This window comes from Culex pipiens, chromosome 1 (genome assembly GCF_016801865.2).
Source record: "Culex pipiens pallens isolate TS chromosome 1, TS_CPP_V2, whole genome shotgun sequence".
In the NCBI taxonomy this organism is placed as follows: Eukaryota; Metazoa; Arthropoda; class Insecta; order Diptera; family Culicidae; genus Culex; species Culex pipiens.
Genome location: NC_068937.1, coordinates 51,116,350 through 51,137,562, shown reverse-complemented (window position 1 = coordinate 51,137,562; position 21,213 = coordinate 51,116,350). Strand labels below are relative to the sequence as shown.

The window sequence follows — 21,213 nt, the reverse complement described above, 5'->3', positions numbered from 1 at the left end:
AATCGATGTTTAAAAATGATTTGCCATTAAGACGAAACTTTGTGATGATTTGGGTAAAAATTGAGATTCTTGCTAGTTTTGATGGTTTCAACAGCTCCACATACAGAAAATGTCGATTTCAAGTTCTGATTCGTTTAAGGTGGAATGACCTATATTAAATATCATGTAGACAAAGGATAATTTCTTTTTCGTTCTACCATAAGGAAACGCACAAAATGTTTACATTTCAATAATTAGTGAGATTCAAGAGTTGTTTCTATTATGCCTGTTGTTATTTTGCTGTTTCCTTTGCTATTGTTCCTTCGCACAGTTGCACACTTTCCTTTCTTTGATCTTCATGTTTTTCGCTTCTGCTCTGCAAATTTCACTTTCGTTGATTTTCCCGTTTTATTTTTTTCTTGTCTTCTTCCTTCTAAATGTGTGTGTGTGTTTTTTTTTTGTAGTTTCTAACCATATTTCGATTTAGTGTTATGCCTGCTCCATTTTTTTCATTTGCAAATTGTTGTGAACCGTTTGATTGATTGATTTGTCTTGTAGTTTTGCTTTGTTGCTTGTTGGTTTACTTGTTTAAATATATATGTTATGCTTTAGTTTGTTTGTTTGTTTGCTTTCGAGGAGTTGAAATAAAAATTACGAAAAACGGGCTGCAGTTTTTGAAAGAGGAGGTGCGATTATTATCTGTGTTTTTTTTTGTGTTCGAAACTTCTACTGCTTACAACTTTCATACATTTTCTTTTCTTCTTCTTTTTTGAGTGATAAATAGATTTAACTTGTTTTGCTTATTTGGTAGTACTTTTTCCTCTATCGTTATTTAAAAATCTTTTCGAAAGGCTTTAGTGTGAGTTTGTGTGTTGTTGATGTGTGTGTGTGTGAGTGAGAGAGTGATACTTCCTACGGTGATAACGTTTGTTTTCAAACAAAACAATGCATGTGGTTTTTCTTTTAGAATTTCTAGTAAGTGCAATAAATATGGTATTCTCGTTAACATTTTAAGTAAAATAATTTAACAGATACTAAACAGCGATCCTATTACACTAAAGTTGGAATGTTTATGAAAATAGTTCTTTTATTTAGTGTGTAACTTTAACTTAAATCGAGTCCAAAACAAACCAAACTGTCAAATTGGTTCAATTCAGGGGTGCCAAGTCAGTGCAAGTGTGTGTGTGGGTGTCTAGTGAAGTAATAAGGCGATTTCAATGGTGTGCGATTGACGGAACATTTCCGCAATCTAAACGCATAAAAGTGTGGTGAGTGTTTTTCCGAGTGTGGGTTTGTGTGAGTGTGTAAGAGAACGTATGGTTTAGGTACCTTGGAACATGTTTTTACTTCTTCTTTTCTAAAGACGATTCCGTGAAACGAAATGGCAGCAAATACACTCTATTTACACCTCTACCTCTCTCTTTCTCGCTTTAGTAGATACTTTTAGTCTGCTCTGGAATCGTTGGCTCAATATGCACCATCAGATTTAGTAAGTAGTTCGTTTTGTTATACGTTGTTGATTTTTTTCAGTGTCTTGCAAGTGTTTGTGCACGCACATTTTAAATAACGCAGATTTTGACATTTGCCTCGCCTACTCAATTTTGAGTATGTTTGGTTCAGCCTTAATCTGAGTATTTTTGGTGTGCGTGTGGGAGAGAATTGTTTTGTTTACATTTTGCTGGTGAGAAATAATTTCTCGTTACAAAATACAGCGGTCGAAAAAATAGGATTTGTATCATATTTTAATCTTGTTTCTTTTTTTGGTTAGCTCTCTGGCTCGTATAGTTGACGGTATGAAAATATGTTTTGCTTCAAGTTTAAAAGTTGTTGTTGCGGTATTTTTTTGTCTATCTTTTTATTATGGTGTGTGGGACTAGCACGACGTACTAAATTGTAATAAAGTTTATCTTTCTGAATTCTGAATCGCTAGATTTACCCTTCCTTTCTTTTTAGTTTGTTTTCCCTTCTTTGTTTGTTCTCTTTTGGTTTCACTACGGATTTGGACCCTTTATCCTAGCTCTTTACACTAAATATGCTTTAGTTTGTTTTGTTTATTTACTTTAGTTGTTGATTTAAATCTTGTTTATTTCCTCATTTTCTATCGTAGCTTCTCTAGTAGGTGCTAGTGGTACTTTTGTGTTTTGTAGTTTACCATTTTGATTCCTCATATGTGTGTGTGTGTGTGAGAGTTTGTTGTGACAAGAATGATCAAAAATTGGACAAAAATCGACGAGTATTCTGCAATCCAAGTGTGTGTTTGTGAACGTGTGATTCTTTTCAGTGCACGTTAACCGATGTTGGTGTGAATGTGAGAGTGTATTGGTGTGATGGGTGCGCGTTTGTATGTACAGCTTAGTTTGGCAACAGTGCACGAGTGAAAAACTTTTTTTTTGTTGCTGATTTTACTATCGATACGATTTTCTCTGTACTGAAAAAAGTGGGAAAAATTCACATCTATTAAGTGTTAAGTGGTTTGAAGATCACAATTTTAACAGTAAAGTCGTACTGGTAATTCGTTTCCTTGTTTGTTGTCACAGCTGTCAGTTGCGCGTGGCGTCGGATTTACGAGCAGTGCTGCCAGTTGTTTTGAGGTGAAATCTTTCTAAAAACTTTTGTGGAATATTTAGGACAAACTAAATGTTTAAATTTAACGCAAAGAAACGTGCAGTTGTGTCCACTTTGGACGACGATTGTCATTAGCGGTTTTATTTTTCGAAAAAAGAAAGATTAACTATTTACAGTACTTTTTTGCACGCAAGATTGCGCGAATATCACACACTGCCATCTGTCCGTCGAGTGACGAATTACAGTTTGATAGATTTGACTTTTTATCTTTTTGTTAGTAGAAAAGTTGTTTTCTTCAATATTTTGCGAGGATATTTGACACATTTTTGTTCCGTTCGGCCGAAATTGATCCATTCCGGTCCACAATTGGGCTCTTTTTTCCACCTTTCCGCGCCCAAACTGGCTGAGAATGGGCACGTGAGGGATAAGGTGGATAAAACACCACGCTGTGGATAACCTCAAACTTTTCTCAGTTGCCTTCCTCAAAATTAGGACAATAATTCGCATGAAAAGTCTAGGGGCACGAAGACTTTCCATCAAGCTATTGTCGCGACATGACAATTTCAATTTTGTTTGACGTTTCTAACAATTTAGTTAACTTTGGGAACGTCTCCCTAATTCCAGTGCTCCAAACTGCGTTTGGAATGCTGGAGAGCTCAAGTTTGCTTCTTTCGAATATAAATATTTACAACTGTACAAAATGGCGGGAGATTTCCGAGTTAGAAACGTCGAAGAAAATCACGTGACCACTTGTTTCAGTGTTTGTTACAGCTACAATTTTTATCGTACAAAGGAGTTAACGAGTACTATTTTATATTCAAACGGTTTGCTTCACAGAAAAATCACATTTCAAGTATTTGCGGTAATGCTTCTCATTGTTATTTTAAATCTGGTTTTTACGACGTTAGAGCGATTGGAGAAAATTTCAAAGAGTTCTTCTTTTTACACGTTTTTTCGACTATCGCTACGATTTAAAGTTAATAATTGACATCAGTTTTCTTGTTTCTATATTTTTCCCAATAAACATTCCTCCAACGCGAACTTTTTCCCCATCAAACTCGATAAACTCTCCAATTGATTTAACTAGAAAAGGTGGAAACAAACTAAAAAAGGTTAAACTTTTTCTCAGTTGTAACTTTTAGCGTTCACTTTAAGGGCACATAGTTCCGTTCGATTTGTAACAGTCGAAGCTTAAAAAGAAATAAATAATTTAGAAGAAAAAAAAGAAGTTATCAACAGCTAGAAAACTTTGAAACGAAACGTCAGAAAATTGCTTTTGAAAAACAAAGCATTTTCGCGCTCTCTGCTTTGATGCGCTCATTCGCTCTCTCCTGGTCTCTTGTTTCACGCTGTTCTCGCTCGCTCTCTTCGCTCGCGCACGCACACATTCAAACTATCGCGATTCGTGAATCGATTGGTTGGTTCGGCTCTCTTTTGTTTTTGTTTTGGTAAGTTGACTTGAAAAACAAATTCAAATGCGAATAACGCATTTTTTCAAATAACCTCAATTTTAATTTTGAAAATTTAAAAATAATTTTGTTCCTTAGAAAACTTAACACGGAAAAAACCAAACAACTCAAGGTAATTTTGATACTTCTCGAGTAACAGGAATTCAAAGTTGAAACAATTCGAATAACCTCGAAAAATCAGAAACAACCTCTGCTCAACCAACGATTCCACGCACGCCTCCAATTTCTACAGCAACAAACGGGGTTTATCCATTTCATTGTGATGAGATGAGCCTCCAATTTCGTAAATAGTAAGTTAAACTTACTTGTACAAGTGGTGAGAATGTTTGTTTTGTTTGTTGTGTTTGTTCGATGCTTTTTTTTATCATACTCACCCAAACACGCTAAATTTTTCTTACTGCGTTTTATTTCCCTCTAATATTTTGCTGATGGCCAAGTCTTTTATATTGTTGTTATTTGTTATTCTTCCCTTTTTTGGATTCCGTCAGAGGGTTGCATCCTTTTGCTTGGAAGATGGAGTGAGAAAGAGATATTTTTTAGCGCTTGAACTCCGTTTTTGGTCAAACTTTGGAATATCACTAGCTACGATTTTACCCACTTCGATTCCGTCCTCTTACAACGGTACTTATCTTTCAAAATGGCTATCTAAGTTGATGTTTATATTTTGCTCGAAGATAAACACGTGTGACTAAATTGAAACGTAACAATTGAGAGGATAAGAGGGGGTCAACGATAAATGCCGTAGCACGAGGAACAACGGTTCGGCGAGCGCTACTCGCCCTTTAAATTCGATGGTAAGCCTTTGTTTCGTGATATGTTATTAATTTTTAAAGGGTTGAATAAAGTTCAAAAATAAACAAAAATCAAAAAATTTCTTCCGAAAGATTCCACCCCGGTGCAAAAACAACTGGCAACTGTGTCTCGCGTCAAAATCCACGCCACCTGACGTCGCTTTCTTAATTCGTTCGCATATTTTTTTTCGAGACGTTTTGATTGATTTATGTTTGTCCTCCGCGCCGTTTCTTTTTCACTGGTCGCACACAAATTAGTGCGCGCACGCTGAGATTCGCCGTTTTTCGCTCACTGGGGCGCTGCTACGCAGCTGGCTTCTAATTTGCTGATTAATGTCCCCGATTACCCCACTTCTAACTTTCCCCATTGCGGTGTCCTGGACGATACCGCTCCCACGCCGATGTCGATGTATAAATGTGAGGCTGTTTTGTGTGTTTTAGTGAGTGTGTTTGTGTATAGAATATTTGATGATTAATTAAACCCATTTGTTAACACAATTTGACTAGAGAAATTGCCTTAATTTAACCCTTGTGATTGTTTTGTAGTGTTTTCTTCTTTGTTTTCTTTATTTAGAGGAAAACGCTGCGAAAACTGCGTCAATATTAGTTTTTTAGAGTCTAGATTTATTCACTTGTTCCTGATCTACAAAAAATTAAACCGATTTTATTCTACTTATCGATCAAATTGTAAAACAATTCAAAGCTTTTTTTTTTATTTTTTGCCTTAATTCAAAAATTTGTCAAAAATCTGACATTTCCAGAATGATTTAGCAAGCTGACAACCCTGGTTTGCTGCATGCACATTTAAATCACTCAGTTTTCGTTAAAACCAAACCTAGTCAAAAATGAGTAAATAAGGATCTGTCAGATCTGAGTATATTTCACTCAGATCTGGTTGAATTTCACTCTATTTACGTTGAATTCTCAGATATAGGAGAACTTACTTATTTTTCATGTGATTATGAGTAATATTCATCCAAATCTGACAAATGGTTTATTTCCAGAAGGTTCAAATCAAAGCAACATATATTTCAAAAATGTCAGTAAAATGTCTGCAACCAATGTTGATTATCTGCAAATCTGACATCTGAGCGAAACCACTAATAATTGAGTTAAATGCTCCAAATTCTAATAAAATTAACCCAAAACTGATCGAGAGAAACAATTTAATACTCAATCTTTAGTACGATTGGTTTTGATGATTTTTTTTTTAACATTTTGAAGAAGAATAGTTTTAAATATTATGCAGCAAACTCTTCAAAAATAAAAATGTTTGAATGAATATCTGATTCCGAAAAAGGCCTAATTTCTGACAGTAAATGCAGTTTTCCCAGCGAATTCCTCCTCAGAATATGGTTCGCACTAGCTCTGCACGATTTCCGCAGTCAATCGAGTTTCAGTTTTTCAGCGAAATGTAAATATAGTGGAACTTTCAGTGCAGCTCGCTTGAATATTTGTAATAGTAGTTATAAAAGATATATAGCTTTAACCTAAAACCATTCGCTAACAGCTAAGTGTACCGTGTTTATAGCAATAAATAACAATGAACAATCACCCGAAAGTGGCCTTTCCTTCCCTTTTCCCTTTCTTGAACGTTAAACGAAAAATAAAACAACGAAAAAAACAAAGCAAACCGCTTTCTAGGACAGGACGCAGTCCCGCAGGTTCTCGACCAGGACACCACACAGCGGCTAGGAGAAGGAACACTGCCGGCGGCTGGCCGCCGATGAGGATGAGGACGACGACGACGGGACCGGTGGGGGTGGGTACGACGGCGGCGGAGGACGCCTGTCTCACGCACTCGCCTGGTAGTCGGCGAGCTGGAACTGTTCTTGGTCTGTGAGGAAGGAAAGCGATTTAGTTCAGTTTAAATAGAACCCAAATTCTAAAAAAAATGGGTTTGTAAATCAAAGTTGAGTAATTTAGCCTGAGCGTGTAATAAGTTTGACAGCTCCCAAAAAAACACGGAGAAAAATCATTCCCCCAAAAAAGCAGTATAAATCAGCTGACGGTACGGTACTCACTTTCAAGGTAGCCGGACAGCTCGCGGTCCTCGGCCTCGAGCGCGAGGAGTTTCGGCGTCCGGCCGTTGTTGTCCTGGATGATGAGGCTGGCGCCGGCCGCCACCAGCATGTAGCAGATGCTGCGCCGCTTCGTCAGGGCCGCCTTGTGGAGGGCCGTTTGGCCGCTGGATGGGGAAATATTTAGATTTAGGTACGTTGTACTAAGGATTGGATCTGTGTAATGGTTTTTTCAAAAAGATTTATTTTTATGATTCACTCAATTCACTGACATCTAACGTGAACTCAGTTCCACCAAATTTGCAGTACCTAGCTCTGCCAAATATGTATTTTCTCAACCTGTAGAAAAACTAACTCGAACGCTTTTTTTGTTGTTTGCAAAATCCAGGGGATAGCGAAGAAGCCGCCATCTTGGAAGTTCAGAAAACAAACACTGAGAATCAGTATATCGAAAAAAGTGATTTTTCTGTTTACCTTTTTTCTTTTGGTCGACCAAACAGTGCATCCGTACACTGAAAATCGGTAAATACATATTCGAGGGGCAGGACACAGTTAATCGACTATATTTACACTAATTAATTACAGCTGATTTTGGTCAATTAGCTAATTGATTAGCGCTGATCTGATATCTCATTCCTATCCCACATCAAATTACCTTGACATCTGGAGACGAGCCATTTTGACAGTTTGAAAACGTGTTTTGCATTAGACTGAGGAAACCAGAGTCTCGGCCCGAAACTTCAAACACGAACAAAAGCAGAGAACCGAAGATTGGCAATGACGTTTTGGAATTTTGACAGTTTGGAACGCATGAATTACCCCATTATCGGTTTCCCGCATGGGTGATGTGGAAATTGTTGCACATGGCTGAAGTTGGGAATTTTGCAACTTATTTTGATTTATGCCAAATTTCAAAATTTAAACACAAATCCACAGCGAATCGATGTGAAAACTAAAGATGCACTAAAGGCATGATGATTTGATGTGCAATCTTGATCAGAATCTCGATAAAAGATGTTTGAATTGAAAAATAATAATAAAACAAATTCTGGTCTAGAATTTAACGAAATTTTGTCTGTTTTGTAAGACTTAATGTTATTGCACAATGGTTATAGAATTTTTTACAAAATAGGAAATTTTTCATTTCGTCCACAAACAATCCCATGTTTGTAAACAAACGACGCCATATTGCCAATGTTGTTCGGTAGCTCATATCAGGCCATCGCCGGGGCCCTGGAGGAAACAGAACTGCATCAGAACAAAAAACATTTATTTCGCACAATTATCTGTAAAATCTATGCCCGAGTGCGGTTCATCCGGTGCAGGCAGGTTATGGGCTCCGCCGTAGCATGGATTACGGCAACCCGCTGAGCGAGGCCCAGCGAAATGCAAGATAGGCACGCCGAGAGCTGGAGAAGGAGGAAAAAGCTCCAAGAACCAGAAAAAAACGGGGCCGGAGTGGAAGCAAGCAAGCTGGTCAATTCAGACCGGTACAATCCGTGTGAAGAAAGCCGGGAGAAAACGAGTGCAAAAACGTAAGAGAAAGCCGCAAAGAAAAGTGCTAAACGGCCGCAAGGGACCTCCTCCACCGGATTTTGTCACGTTGCTTAAGCTGGCAGAGCAGAAGCAGCTAGATTCATCGGAGCCTAAGCTGTTGAAATAAGTTAGCTTCCTGCAACAGCTACTGCCGCGACCAGATCTCATCTCCTCCCGACTCAAGTGCCGACAAAAAGTCACTCTCAAATTCAACTCCCAGCAAATCATCCTCGCTACCATTAACGGAATCGCCCATTCTCCCGGCGAACATCCAACGGACGAATTAGTCTTCTCTCCCGATGTCCAGGGTTGTGGACACCGACATCAAGTAGGACTCCGAGATGGATGATTTAATCGACGAAAAATAGAAAGTTATTTTGAAAATTCTTAATTCGACCGTAACGAAGAAACTTTCGGTTCTAATAAACGTGGGAAAATATTCTAAATTAAGTTTTAATTTTACTCAATCGAAATGCCACAAATCTTTGAACCCTGTGGCAAGACTTCAGCAGAATGCTAGCTGTTCTGGGATACAGGACAGTCGGGAAACCTGGAGATTAACTCTGGGACCTGCGCTGTGGTTTGCTGTTCCGATTACGACACGAATAACCTGTCCGTAAGGACGCCGTTACGATTCCATTCGGCTTCGCACCGGTAGGATCTTGACCGCGAACCTATTCTCCACCCTAAACTGCGGCAACGGCTTCGACTGTTGGAAGATTTGTTGCGAGTTGAAACTTCCCGGAAAGAATTTCCTTTGCCTCTTTTGGTAGTCGGTTCTGACGACGGAAACTACCTATGTTCTTATCGGCTTCCCTCCTCTGCTCGCGGTAGCCACTTGCACCTAACCTGACTGGTTCCGGCTTGTCTAAAAATATGAGTTGTTAGGAAAACATCTACGCTGGGCAAGCTCTCCAATCGGCGATTGTCCTGGAGGTGGTTTTATCGGTTCCGGAACCAGTTAGGCCAGTTTCGGGCCGCAAGCCGGATTTTTTTTTGTTTTGTTGATGTTTTGACGTTTGTTCGTCAGCCCAAGGTAAAAGTGAAAAGGAGGGATGCGCTTATTGATTAGCAATAATGCTAATCAACTAACTGTAAATTTTAATCAACTAACCGATTAATTATCGTTGATTAGAGCTTGTGTCTCACCCCTCGTACATATTACTATGGTATACGAAGTGTGTTATGCTGGTTGAACTCAAAAGTCCCGCATGAAAATGTGTAAAAGCAAACCGAAAAATGTGTTATGCCGATTTTCAGTGTACGGATGCACTGTTTGGTCGACCAAAAGAAAAAAGGTAAACAGAAAAATCACTTTTCGATATGAATTTTCAGCCGATATTGGGATGGAATCTCCATTTATATGATGAAAGTTGCCATCAGCAACACAATTCAGGAAATTTATTCTAAGAAAACTATTTGTGCGACATAAACTTTGAAAAATATTTGCAACGACCTAAATGCACCCCAATATTATTTTTTTAAACATTTAGTTTTAAAATGTGGTTTTGACCCATTCCATATTTTTGTAATTTTTATTTTTTCGCCATTTTACATAAAAATCAATGTAAACCTGAAACTTAAATGAACCACTGACTTGAAACATCGATTTTTTTTTCTCAAAAAGATTGATTTTGCAAAATACAGCACACGGAAGTAGTTCTACAAAATTACCAAATGACAATGACAGCGGAAACGTGATGTCTTAGTAGACCATGAATACCGCTAGCAGCAGCTCTGTCTATTTCTGTGTGGAGAAATTCTCTACGAATTTGGCTCAAACTTGTGGGGACCAAATAAGCAATTTTGTGTCATTGGGTCACCCATACAAGTCTCCATACAATTTTGACAGCTTTTCATACAAAAATGGCACGTAAATATTCAAACAGCTGTAATTTTTGGAGGAATTTTCTAAATCGATTTAGTGTCTTGGGCAAAGTTGTAGGTAATAATGAGGACCTTTCAGGAAAAAATAGGTACACGAAAAAAACTAGTTTGCGGGTTTTCAAATTAACTTTTTTTCACAAAAAATCAATCAATCCAGAAATCTTTTGTGCCATTGAGAAGTACAGTGGACTCTCTGGCTGTCGATCTTCTCGATACCAATATTTCTCCAGCTGTCAATAAATTGTTCAGTCCCTTCAAATAGATTGCCTTGATTTTTCGTTCTATAATTTGATAACTCCCGCTCTCGACGGTCCCTTCAATATCGACAACGAGAGAGTCCACTGTATGATCAAAAATTTTGCACCCAAGTTGAAAAAATAAAAGGTTTAATCGATTTATTTTTGTACTTTACATTTTAATGTAAAATCAAATTTGCAATCGAAAAGTATATTACAGATTTGTTGATATAGTGGAGCGTTTTCAAGATATAGTCACTTAATGTTTAATTTTTACTGAAAAAATCCCGATTTCCGATTATTTGTGTTAAAGTGTCCATGATTGTCCATTCCGGAAAAAAACTTTTTTCGAAAAGTTTAGAAAATTTCCAATAAAATTGCCTAAGAGACATTGAAGATTGGACTTCTGTTTGCTAAAATACTGCTGCTAAAAAAATTAAATCAAGACTAACATTTTAAAAAGCCAAACATTCAATATTACGCCCTCTTGAAATGTCAGTCTAGGCAATATCTTGTAAAAACGGGGCCCTTTATAAAAAAATCTGTTAAGTTTTTTTCGACTGAAAATTCCGTTTTGCATATAAAATTAGGTAACAATAAAATGTTTTGCATGAAATTTCGGTTTTTTCCCTAAAATCACTACTTAAAAAAAAAAAAAAAACATAACTCAGCGGCAGAGTTTTGATCATACTTCTCTATGGTTCAAAAGTTTCGGGTTTGGTCCCCTAAAACATATAAAAAATCTCGTAATTGAAAAAATACGTATTATGGAAAATTGAGTTTTTGTGAATGAAAAGGTAATTAAAAATCGGCAAATTTTGTCCATATACTTATTTTTTTCTGAATATTCCTCAACAATACCTACAACTTTGCTGAGGACACCAAATTGATCAGAAAATTCATTCAAAAATTACAGATTTTCGAATATTTACGTACCACTTTTGTATGGACAGCTGCCAAAATTGTAAGGAGACTTGTATGGGTGAACCAACGACACAAAGTAGCTTATTTGGTCATAGGGAAGGCCTCGACAAAGTTTGAGCCAAATCAAAAAATAAAATCCATTTCCAATTTTGATAAATAATTGCACAATCTGTTTAAATAAGGTCATTAAATGAGTCAAATTTAGGTTTTTGTGTTCTTCCAAGGTGGTTTATGTCGAAAAAATTTGTCGGAATATGGTTTCTGAAAGAAATTTTGACCGTTGAATTCGAATCTGAAATCTATTTTAATATAAACGGTGAAGCTCTAGAACTATGCTCATTTGAAATGTTATTCACGTTTTTTAGTTGTAACCTCTCTTTAAATCACAAAATAAACCTTATTTTGTGTTTTGTTTCCAAGCGATTTTCGATAATTTGATATTATCAGTAAATTGAAGAGGGGTGCGAGAAAGTTTTTATTTATTGTCTGAGAACACTTTGTTCCTGTTTTAAAAACTGAGCACCCAGATTTCCTCATCATGATTAATGGTCATGGGCAGGGTTGCCAGGTTATCAAACATTAAAACTTAACGAAAATGTATTTCAATCTTAATGGATGTTTCAGCAATGTAATTTTTGGAGATAATACGTAGGCCATTTCGTCACTATCGAATGCCTGGTAAAGTGAGTATTTTAATAACGCAAAAGTGTTGTTTAATTCATCCTAATAGGTATACGAATTCAAAATGTTAACTTAAGGGGTTACATACATGTGGATTGGCAAAAATTAAGGGTTGGAGTATGAGCACACACAATAACTGTTTTTCAATTTGTTTTCAGGGCATTAATTTACACATTTTCAACTATTGACAAAAAAAAATTTAAGACATTTGGTTGTATCATTGCCGAGATACAGCTTTTTCAAGTTAGCAGTTTCAGAAAACACTGCTTTGACTAAATCGGCTCAAAATTTTGGTGAAGACTCGTTAAACTGGTCTCATGTGCATGACGAAGGGTGATTTTCAAAAAGTTTGTTAAAAAAAGATAAAAATATCTTTATGTATTTCATATGAAAAATCTTCAGTTTTAAATTTTTGTATTTTTTTTAAATAAATGAAATATCTTCATGATATTTTCAGGAGTGATAGGAAATCATCTTTTGTATGGATTGAAAAAAATCTGTAATATGATTTTTTAGATTTTCAACATGTGTGAAACCCCTTAAAGCAATTTTACTCAAATGATCATAGCAATAAACAGGGTTGCTGTTTTCATATGCATTAAAAATACGCAATCATTTGAAATTATCCCCAAAGACAATGGTATGTTAGATCTTGCAGAATAATATATTTTGTTAAGTTTCAGTGTGTTCACCAATATTTGTCAGCTTCCCAGAATTTGTTCCAAAAACGGATGCGTCAATTTTAAAATGATCCCACGCTAATAATTTAACGGAGACGCTTGGTAGCTGGTAAGAACACAACAGAAATCTCAGGCAATACTCACGTTTCGTTGTCGATCATGTTGATGATGGTGTTGGGCGCGTACGAGATCAGGTAGCGCACGATCTCCTTGTGGCCGTACCGGGACGCGTAGTGCAGGCCCGTCTGGCCGCTGGAGTCGATCGATAGCAGCGAGTAGCCCTGCATGTGGAGGTCCTTTAGCTGTGTTTTTTTTTTCAAAGAAAAAAGGTAAGGTGTGATACTAATTAGTCATGCGATATCAGGGGTACTTTTTTTTGGGGAGTCTAAACTAGGTGAAGAGTGTTAAACAGAATTTTAATGAGACTCTAATTAACTTCTGTGAAACTACAAGTTCAACAAAAGCTTCTTTAAATGAACTTTTAATTAAAAGCACGGTTTTCCCTCCACTTCTTCTGGCTCGTTTCGGCGGGTACCAGACCGAAGCCTTCAAGCGAATTATGACCAGCTTGCTCTTTATAAATGAAGCTTTTTTGGTGTGAAATTTATACCACAGAGAGCGAGAGGAAGCTGCTAAAGTTTTGCTGGCTGGTTGGCTGCCGGTTTATGAAAACCCCAAATGCAGAGAAGAAACGGTGTTTTACTAAGTAAAGTTAAAAACAAGAAGAGAAATAATTTTGTCAGGTGAACAGGGGCAGGGTCCATTCTTGAATTACGTGATATTAGGACAATGTAAGCTAAAATATTAATAAATCGGAATTAAATTTAGGATTTTGCCACATATTTAAATTAAAAATTTTGATGAAAATTCAGAAAAAAAAATCCATTTATTTGGACTTAAAAAGTTCAAAAACCATTCTTGAATGGACCCCTCCAAAACCCAAGGAAACTCAACAGACAGCTCACCGAAAGTTTTCCCAACTAAAGTCGGTGGTTCGCTGGAAAAGGGAGGAGCTGTTGCTGCTGCTGCATTTACTGCGCGCGAAAAGTTGAAATTTATCGCACTTTCAAGTGGGTTCCAGCATACTTTTTCCTCCTCCCCCTGCCCCTCGTCCTTTTGTGTGAACCCACTCGGAATAAGTCCCAAAAGTGTGTTATTTGAGTTAACTTTGCGCCCAAAAGCTGCCAAAATGGCTGTTCTCCCCTAATTCCGAGGATCAGACTTTCGCTGGGTTTCAACGCCAGCGCCCGCGAAAAACTTGTTGAATGTTGAATTTGTGCGCGCTGGGTGTAGTTAAATTAGGGAAACTTTTGGGGAAGAAAATCGTGACTTTCCGGGAACAAAGTGGGAGTTTGGCCAAGTTTTCCGCAGAATGAACCAGGAGCGCGAAAGAATCTGGGGAAAGCGATAAATTTTATGAAGTGGCGACTGCTGCTGCGACCTAATGGCATTTATTACGTGTTTAATGTTTGGTGTTTCATAAAGAATGACGGATGGTGGCGTTTTGGGGGGATAAAAGTTGGCCGAAAGTGCACAATGCTTTCAACAAGCAAAGTTTCAATGGGGATGCAAGATCTTGAGAGGAGTGTTGATAAGACTCTTTAAAAGAGTGTTCTTTGAAAAGTGACCTTATTTCAATTCTAAAGAAAATTGACGATCATGATGATTCTGCAATGCATTTAAAAACTGTTTTTTAGAAACACCGCCAGTTTTCCAAATTTTAGAAACAAGCCAAACATTTGAAAAAGGTAAAAAAATAAGATTTAACATATTTTCAATTGTTTTCATCAAAAAGAGCAGACAATTTCACAGTTAAGCAGGTAATTCTCTTCGTTTTCGCAAGTCGCATTCTCTTTGTTGGTTTTGTTTGGATGAAGCTTTTTCCATGCATTCCCTATGTAAAAAGAAGTCATTTTGCATCATTGGTTTTTCCATACAGGGCTCCATAAAACTTTGCAGCTTGGTCACGCAAAATGGGTATGTGAAAATTTGAATGTCTGAAAATCTGAAGAGATTTTCGATCGTTTTGAACTCTTCAGCAAAGTTGTAGGTTGTTATTAGGACTATTTTTTGAAAAAAAAAACGGGTATGCGGAAACACTTATTTTTGATTTGATTAAACTTTTTTATCACTAAAGCTGACTTTTCAAAATACATATTTTTTCAATGTTTTTTTTCGTACATTTCAGGAGACTAGAAAGGCAACTTTAACGCAAGAGTTTGAATGGTGCAAAATTTGGTATTGGAGATATAAATTAAAAAAAATATTTAAAAAGTAAATAAATTTGAAACATTGTGAAATTAATTAATTAGATTATTTGCAATAAAAAATTACATTGACAAATCATTTTAGCCTAATTTGAATGATTGATTGCCTATTAAATTACCAAAGGCATTTTCCCTACAATTCAATGCCGCCATTTTGGCCGCCATGTTGGATTCAATAAGAATCTGAATCGCGTTAGAGTAGAGAAATTAAGGAATAATACTTATCCCGACAATCAAAAATAGGTCAACGAAAAAACGTAACTTTCGTGAAATTTTCCGGGCATTTGAAGATAATATTATTTTTCGAATATTTTTCTTTTGTTTCCAATTTTAAAAATCTTGAGAATTTATATTCCTGAAAAAAAAAACGTTAGAAACGCTAAGAAAGTTTCATACAATTTTCTTTTTTTTTCACTGTGTTGATTGCTGTTGCTGATTGCTAAAATACATTTTATTTTTATTTAAAAATGAGTTTTTCATTGTCGTTTTATTATCCTTAATTTTTAAACTCGTGATAGCTCGGAATCTATTGGGTTCGATTTTAAATATAAAAAATGCAACTTTTGCGAAATCAAAAAAACACTAAATTACTTTAGGCTTTAAAGATACAAGAGCAACTTTTTGAAAGGGCTTAAAACACACTTTGAACGTTTTAAAATTTTGGGAACATGAATTTACACAAAATATTGAAACAACATCAGTTTTCTGAGGGCTAGTTAAGTTACACTGAGAAAAAAAAATTTCCTTAAAATTAAAATTTAGGAGATTGTATCTCAGAAATCAGCAGTCCAATTAATTAAGTCAACAAAGTAAATTTTCGAAGCCTTCAAAAAATATTTTTTCAGGGCTGGTTGTTCTTTTACTGCAAAAAACTATCATTTTTGGAAAAAAAAATCTTTAAAATGTCTCTAATGGTACACCTTATTCTCAAAAATTTTTCGTCATTATCGTTTGCAAAATTGGTTTTGCACAAGGGTCCTGATTTTCGGTTCAATGAACAGAAACCACTCACTCATTGCCCATCCATTCGTCGCCTATTCCAACCCGCTAGCATTCATGAGCGAATGAGACTCGCATGCAGCCAGCGAGCGGCCCGAACTGTTCACTCAGCGAACAAATGCATCGTGAAAATATTTGCCTACTCCGTCGCTCGACGACACTCACACACTTACATGCTCAGCGAAGAGCCTTTCTCACAAAATGCCAGCGCGGCAGTCTTTTTGTCTTCACGCCCTCAGTTTGCCATCAATTTGATTTTTTCTTGGTGGAAGTTTCTTTGAATGGTGTCTATAATATTATGAAATCAAAATAAATGCACAATTTAATTGATAACATTGATTTTAGGCAACCCAAATCAATGAGTATAACGCAGCGCATCAGAGAAAAAATATTTTCAGTTCAGAGTGATCAGAGCCGGTCGGCCTGCCTGAGCCGTTCGGAGACTGAGCCGATCAGAGAGAGAAGGAGAGTAGGAAGAGAGTGTTCGGGAGCGATTGGTGTGAAAGTGACAAACGGTAGGAATTCATCAGGGCAGTATCGCGTCGCCTGCTATTTGTGCTCGCGAGTGGAGTGGTTGATTTTGAGCAATCAGCACCCTTGGTTTTGCATCTACATCCCCATTGAGATTGTAGTTTTGATTAGCTCCAGTTGACGGTAGGTTGAATTACAAATTTGATTTTGCATCTAAAAATGTATTTTTATTTTTATTTTTTTGTGTTTGATATTTCCATCAAATCAAATATTACTAGATTTTGCACCTTACTAAAATCATGCGCAAAAAATGGCTTTATATCAAAAATAAAAATTACTAAATCAAAACAAAAATGATAATATTTAATTTATGTTCTGTTTTTAAAAGCTCATTTGATTCAAAAATCTTTTAAAAACTCTATTTGTATGATACTCAATTATTTTACTCAAAATTAAACAAAATGAGCCTTAAGTTCGTTAAACAACTGTCATCTCGTAGACAAAGCAACTGAAATTTCACCCCTTTGGCCGAACCCGACCGCAGGTAACATTACTTCTGGTTGGCCAAACGTCCCAAAACCCATAATTAATTAAATTTCCTTCACCTGGCAATTTGCATAACCCAAAATGATACCACAAATCCGCCCAGTTACTAGGAAGCTCCTTTACAGGAATAACGCATTTTAATGCTCCCCCTTTTGAAAGGTGGGTACACTGAAAAAAATAAACTGGTCAATTTAACGCTTTTTGTTGCTATTTTTGTTAAAATGAAAGTATGATTTTACAACCAAAAGCCTACATTTCATATAAAACATTTTTTTAAACCGTGTTTTCGCCTTAAATAGCTTAAGAATGTAGCAAAAATGTTACTCACCATCACGAGATCGCCCGTTTTTGCCGCCTTAATTATCGCGTCCGTCGTCTTCTCCAGCAGATTGCTGTGTACGGTTCCGAGAGTTGTGCAAACAGGGTTGGCCGATGGTCACATTTTGGGTTGAGACGACGACGCAGCGACGAAGAACGGAGAAAGGAAAGAAAATTTGAGTAATTTAATTTGAGTGTGTACCTTTTTGGTCCGTGTTTACGAGTAGCGTTTTTTTACTACAAAATTGACGTCGAAAAAGTACGACGCTCATAGGTTTTGAGTGTAACATTGTGAAAGGGAGTTCATATGGTACGTTCGTTTGAACAGCCAGTGTGGCACTGAGTGCCGCACTCGTCGGTGCCAGTTTTGGTTCAAACGAACATTCTTTTTCAGTGTGCATGGAACTCGCATGAAACTGAAAAAATATCGAGTACGGCACTAGAGTTTCAGTTCCAAGATGGCGGCGAAACTCGTGCGGAACTAGCGCGAGTTTCTTCAAAGAAACACTTTGACAGCTCTGAGTGCGGCACTCAGTGCCGAACTAGCCATCAAACGAACGAACCAATAGTAATTTTATAAAGCTAAAAAAGTAATTGTACACTGAGAGAAATTATCACGTGGTTTTTGAAAACAATTTTTGACGTTTTTGAAACTATTTGGTACAATTATTCAATTGACCTTTTCACATTGTGACACTCGAATCCAGCGAAATGTACACCGAGAGAAAAAAAAGCAGTACAGATTATGCTAAAACAATTAAGGATAGCAAAGTTGCTAGACATGACACATACATATAAATCATGCTTTTTGGTTTGTTACATCCTTTTCCGGAGGTGGAAATTCAACGTGGCACGGACACACGTGATATACGACACCTTAATTATTAAAGTGACGAGATTAGAAAACGGGAAGCTAATTCAAAAGGACACAACATGGGGCAGAGGAGGATCTAGCGTAACTGTAAACAAATTAAGGGACGGGGAATCAACAAGAAGAAAGCTGTAATAATAGACATAATTTAGTAGATTTACACAGGTGACACGACCGGTTACGGAGACAAGAATATTTATTGAAGGTAGCTAGGTTGAGATAATAGTCTTGTGTGCCTAAATAAACAAATTTTGATTTGAAAGTCTGATGAAAATCTTGTTGGATAGGTCGTTGACGCATTTTAGCAAACTTGGAAACAGTGCTTCAAAATGGATTTGACAACAATGTCAAGGTGTTTATTTTGTAGATAAACTTTTTCGTTGAAGCTGCAAAAATGTCTTCACATACGCCATTTTGAAAGCATACCACAGGCAACCTAACCTAGCAAAAAGCACATCCCCCGGCATCCTTGATGCAATCGAATGCTGTTTACTTTCTGCAACAAATCGGCTAATTAGACAGCTGCTTCCAAATGTGGATCGTTAATGAGCAATGTTCGCCACTGCCTACTGCGATGCGTTTCGGTCCAACTTTTCCGCGGAATCTAATTACAATTGGGTCCTAAAATGAAGCTTAGATTGCTGATATTATTGTTTACAGCGATAAAGCTTATTTTTCTGAGTACAATGACCCTTTGTACGACCACAAAGAGTTTAAGATGGATTTTTAAATCAATATTGAAAAATTAAACTCGCGGTCCTTCTTGACAGAAAAGCTCCTACTTGACAGCTCGTTCCAAGGGGACCATAGTTGATCCATCGAAAAAATGTTGTCTCGTCAAAAAAAAATTTGCATTAAAATGAAAAAAAGTGATCACAAATGGTTTTTAATCGTGTTTTTTACCGTTGTACATAAAAATTTACATAGGGCTTTAGTACCCAATTGGATGTCAAATTTCGGGGAAGTTGGATGTGTGTGTTTCTCGCTGGTAATTGCAGGTTAGGATTTGGTGTTAGTCGATAATGTGATTGGATGTTTGGCGCCGTGTTAATTAATTAGCGGGCGTGCCGTGTACTGCGTGATTGAGGGATGGTTTTGAGCGGATTAGATTTAATTTTGTTAACATGACGGTTTTCAAAGTTCGTTAGCTGTTTTGGGTGTAAAGTTCATTTAGTTGTTGGATAACGGGTTACTGATTTGTCTTGGTTTTGATCATTTTGCAATGTCTGAAACTTTTTTGAAAAGTATTATTTTATTCGTTTGATTCTTCAAGCGTCTTCAAAATTATTTTTTTTCTTTTCAAGAGAAAAGTATAAGTACAGTCTAGACTCGATTATCCGAAGGCCTCGGAAAAATTTCACTTTGGGTAATCAAATCATCGGATAATCGAATCACGAAAAAGAAAATTTGTTGTTGTCTTATTTTTGATTATCGAGCTTAACCCTCTACTGCCCAAATTTTTTTCGAAAATTTTTATTTTTCCCCTGTTCAGGAAGTCATTTTGAGCAGTTTTTGTTCTACGAAAAACTTCTCTTCTCTTGTTGTATGTTTTTCTTGTTTTATTTTTGGTATTTTAATTTGTAATTTTCTTGTTTGGTTTATGTTTGTTTTTGGTAGTATTTGGCCTATTCTACCACCTCCTATTATTTCTTTTTTGCTTATCTAATTTTTTCATGTTTTTACAGTCATTTTTTCAGTTTTTTAATTGTTTTTCACATTTTCTGCTATAAAATGGCACCATTATCATTTAAATTGTAAAAAATGCGTAGAGGCATTGTCTAGGACACTACAAAAATTAATGCATACTTATTTTTACTTAAAATATAGGAAATGTTAGTAAAAAAACACAGCCAAAGTTGACCCCTAAAAAATTACATTTTTAAAAACATTGGCAAAGTCACATAAAACAAGTAAAACTTCTAACTCTAAAATTTTCTAAAATTTTAAGAGTTTCTCTTTCCAATGCATTATAAAGATCAAAAATTGGTTGAAAAATGTTTTTTTGGCGATTTTTCAGATCGAAGCCTGTCTTAAGGCGGGGTAAGTTGTGGAGGGTTAAGTATGACCCCTAAACTACGCTAAAGTGATTTAGAATTTTAAAATCCAAGATGGCGGCCAATATGGTGATGACGAAATATTGAAAAAGTTCATTTAATTATTTAATAGGTAATCAACTATTCAAATTTGACTAAAACGGGGTAGCTGAACTCGAATTTGATGTTAAAAACAATAAAAAGAAAAAAACGAAAAAAAAATCCCATTAAAACCTTCGGATAATCGAGGCTTCGGATAATCAAGCCTGGACTATATCATTATTTTAATTTTGCAAAAACATGATCATTTATGATCATAGCTTAGCTAGAATGCATTTTAAAGAAGGTTTAGTTATTTAAAGTAAGACTATTTTAAATATTTTTTGAAGTCTAACACAAACAAAGTAATTTTTATCAATTTTTATTTATGCTTTTTGTTTCTATTTTTATTCTCTGCAAGATTTAGAAAGTTCAAAAACGAGAATTATAGAGTATTTTCTAAGCTGTTTGAAAAAAAGAACTCAGCAAGGGATCATGGTAGACACTCTAAAAAATCTTTTTTTTTATAAATTAAGTAGTTTTTAATGCAAACTCGATTTTGCCATTGAACTTTTTTTTATGTTAATTTTCGACACTTTTCAAAACTTGAGCATTTTTTGTCAGTACTTTTGTTTGGTTTAAAAGTAGCCGTTTTATATTTACTCACAAACTAAAAACATGTTTTTTTGTTGTTTCGCTTTTTGTGTTGAAAATGAACAAACAAATCAATTACTTTTTAAGAGTGTACTTATTTGCCTCAATTCTTCTTTCTTATATCTACAACTATGCTGAAGACATGGTTACCAGGTATGAATAAAAAAAATCTGGCAAAATAATCTGGAAAAATCTTGAAAGTCACTTTTATCAAACTTATCAGCAAAATTGAGTTAAAAATGGTGT

General features: G+C 36.1%; 1 protein-coding gene across 9 annotated transcripts in view; it reads right to left on the bottom strand.

The window, feature by feature from the left end:
- Positions 1-1,404: 1,404 nt before the first annotated feature.
- Positions 1,405-21,213, bottom strand: part of LOC120431692 (eye-specific diacylglycerol kinase) — a 298,340-nt gene continuing 278,531 nt past the window's right edge. For all 9 annotated transcript variants that reach the window (XM_052706670.1, XM_039596964.2, XM_039596894.2 and 6 more), the window contains 4 exons: positions 17,381-17,444; positions 12,914-13,071; positions 6,829-6,992; positions 1,405-6,641 (listed from right to left, as the gene is read on the bottom strand). In XM_052706670.1, the coding sequence (XP_052562630.1) occupies positions 6,598-6,641; positions 6,829-6,992; positions 12,914-13,071; positions 17,381-17,444 (430 nt within the window). In that variant the 3' untranslated portion in view covers positions 1,405-6,597. The remainder of the gene's footprint in view (positions 6,642-6,828; positions 6,993-12,913; positions 13,072-17,380; positions 17,445-21,213) is intronic.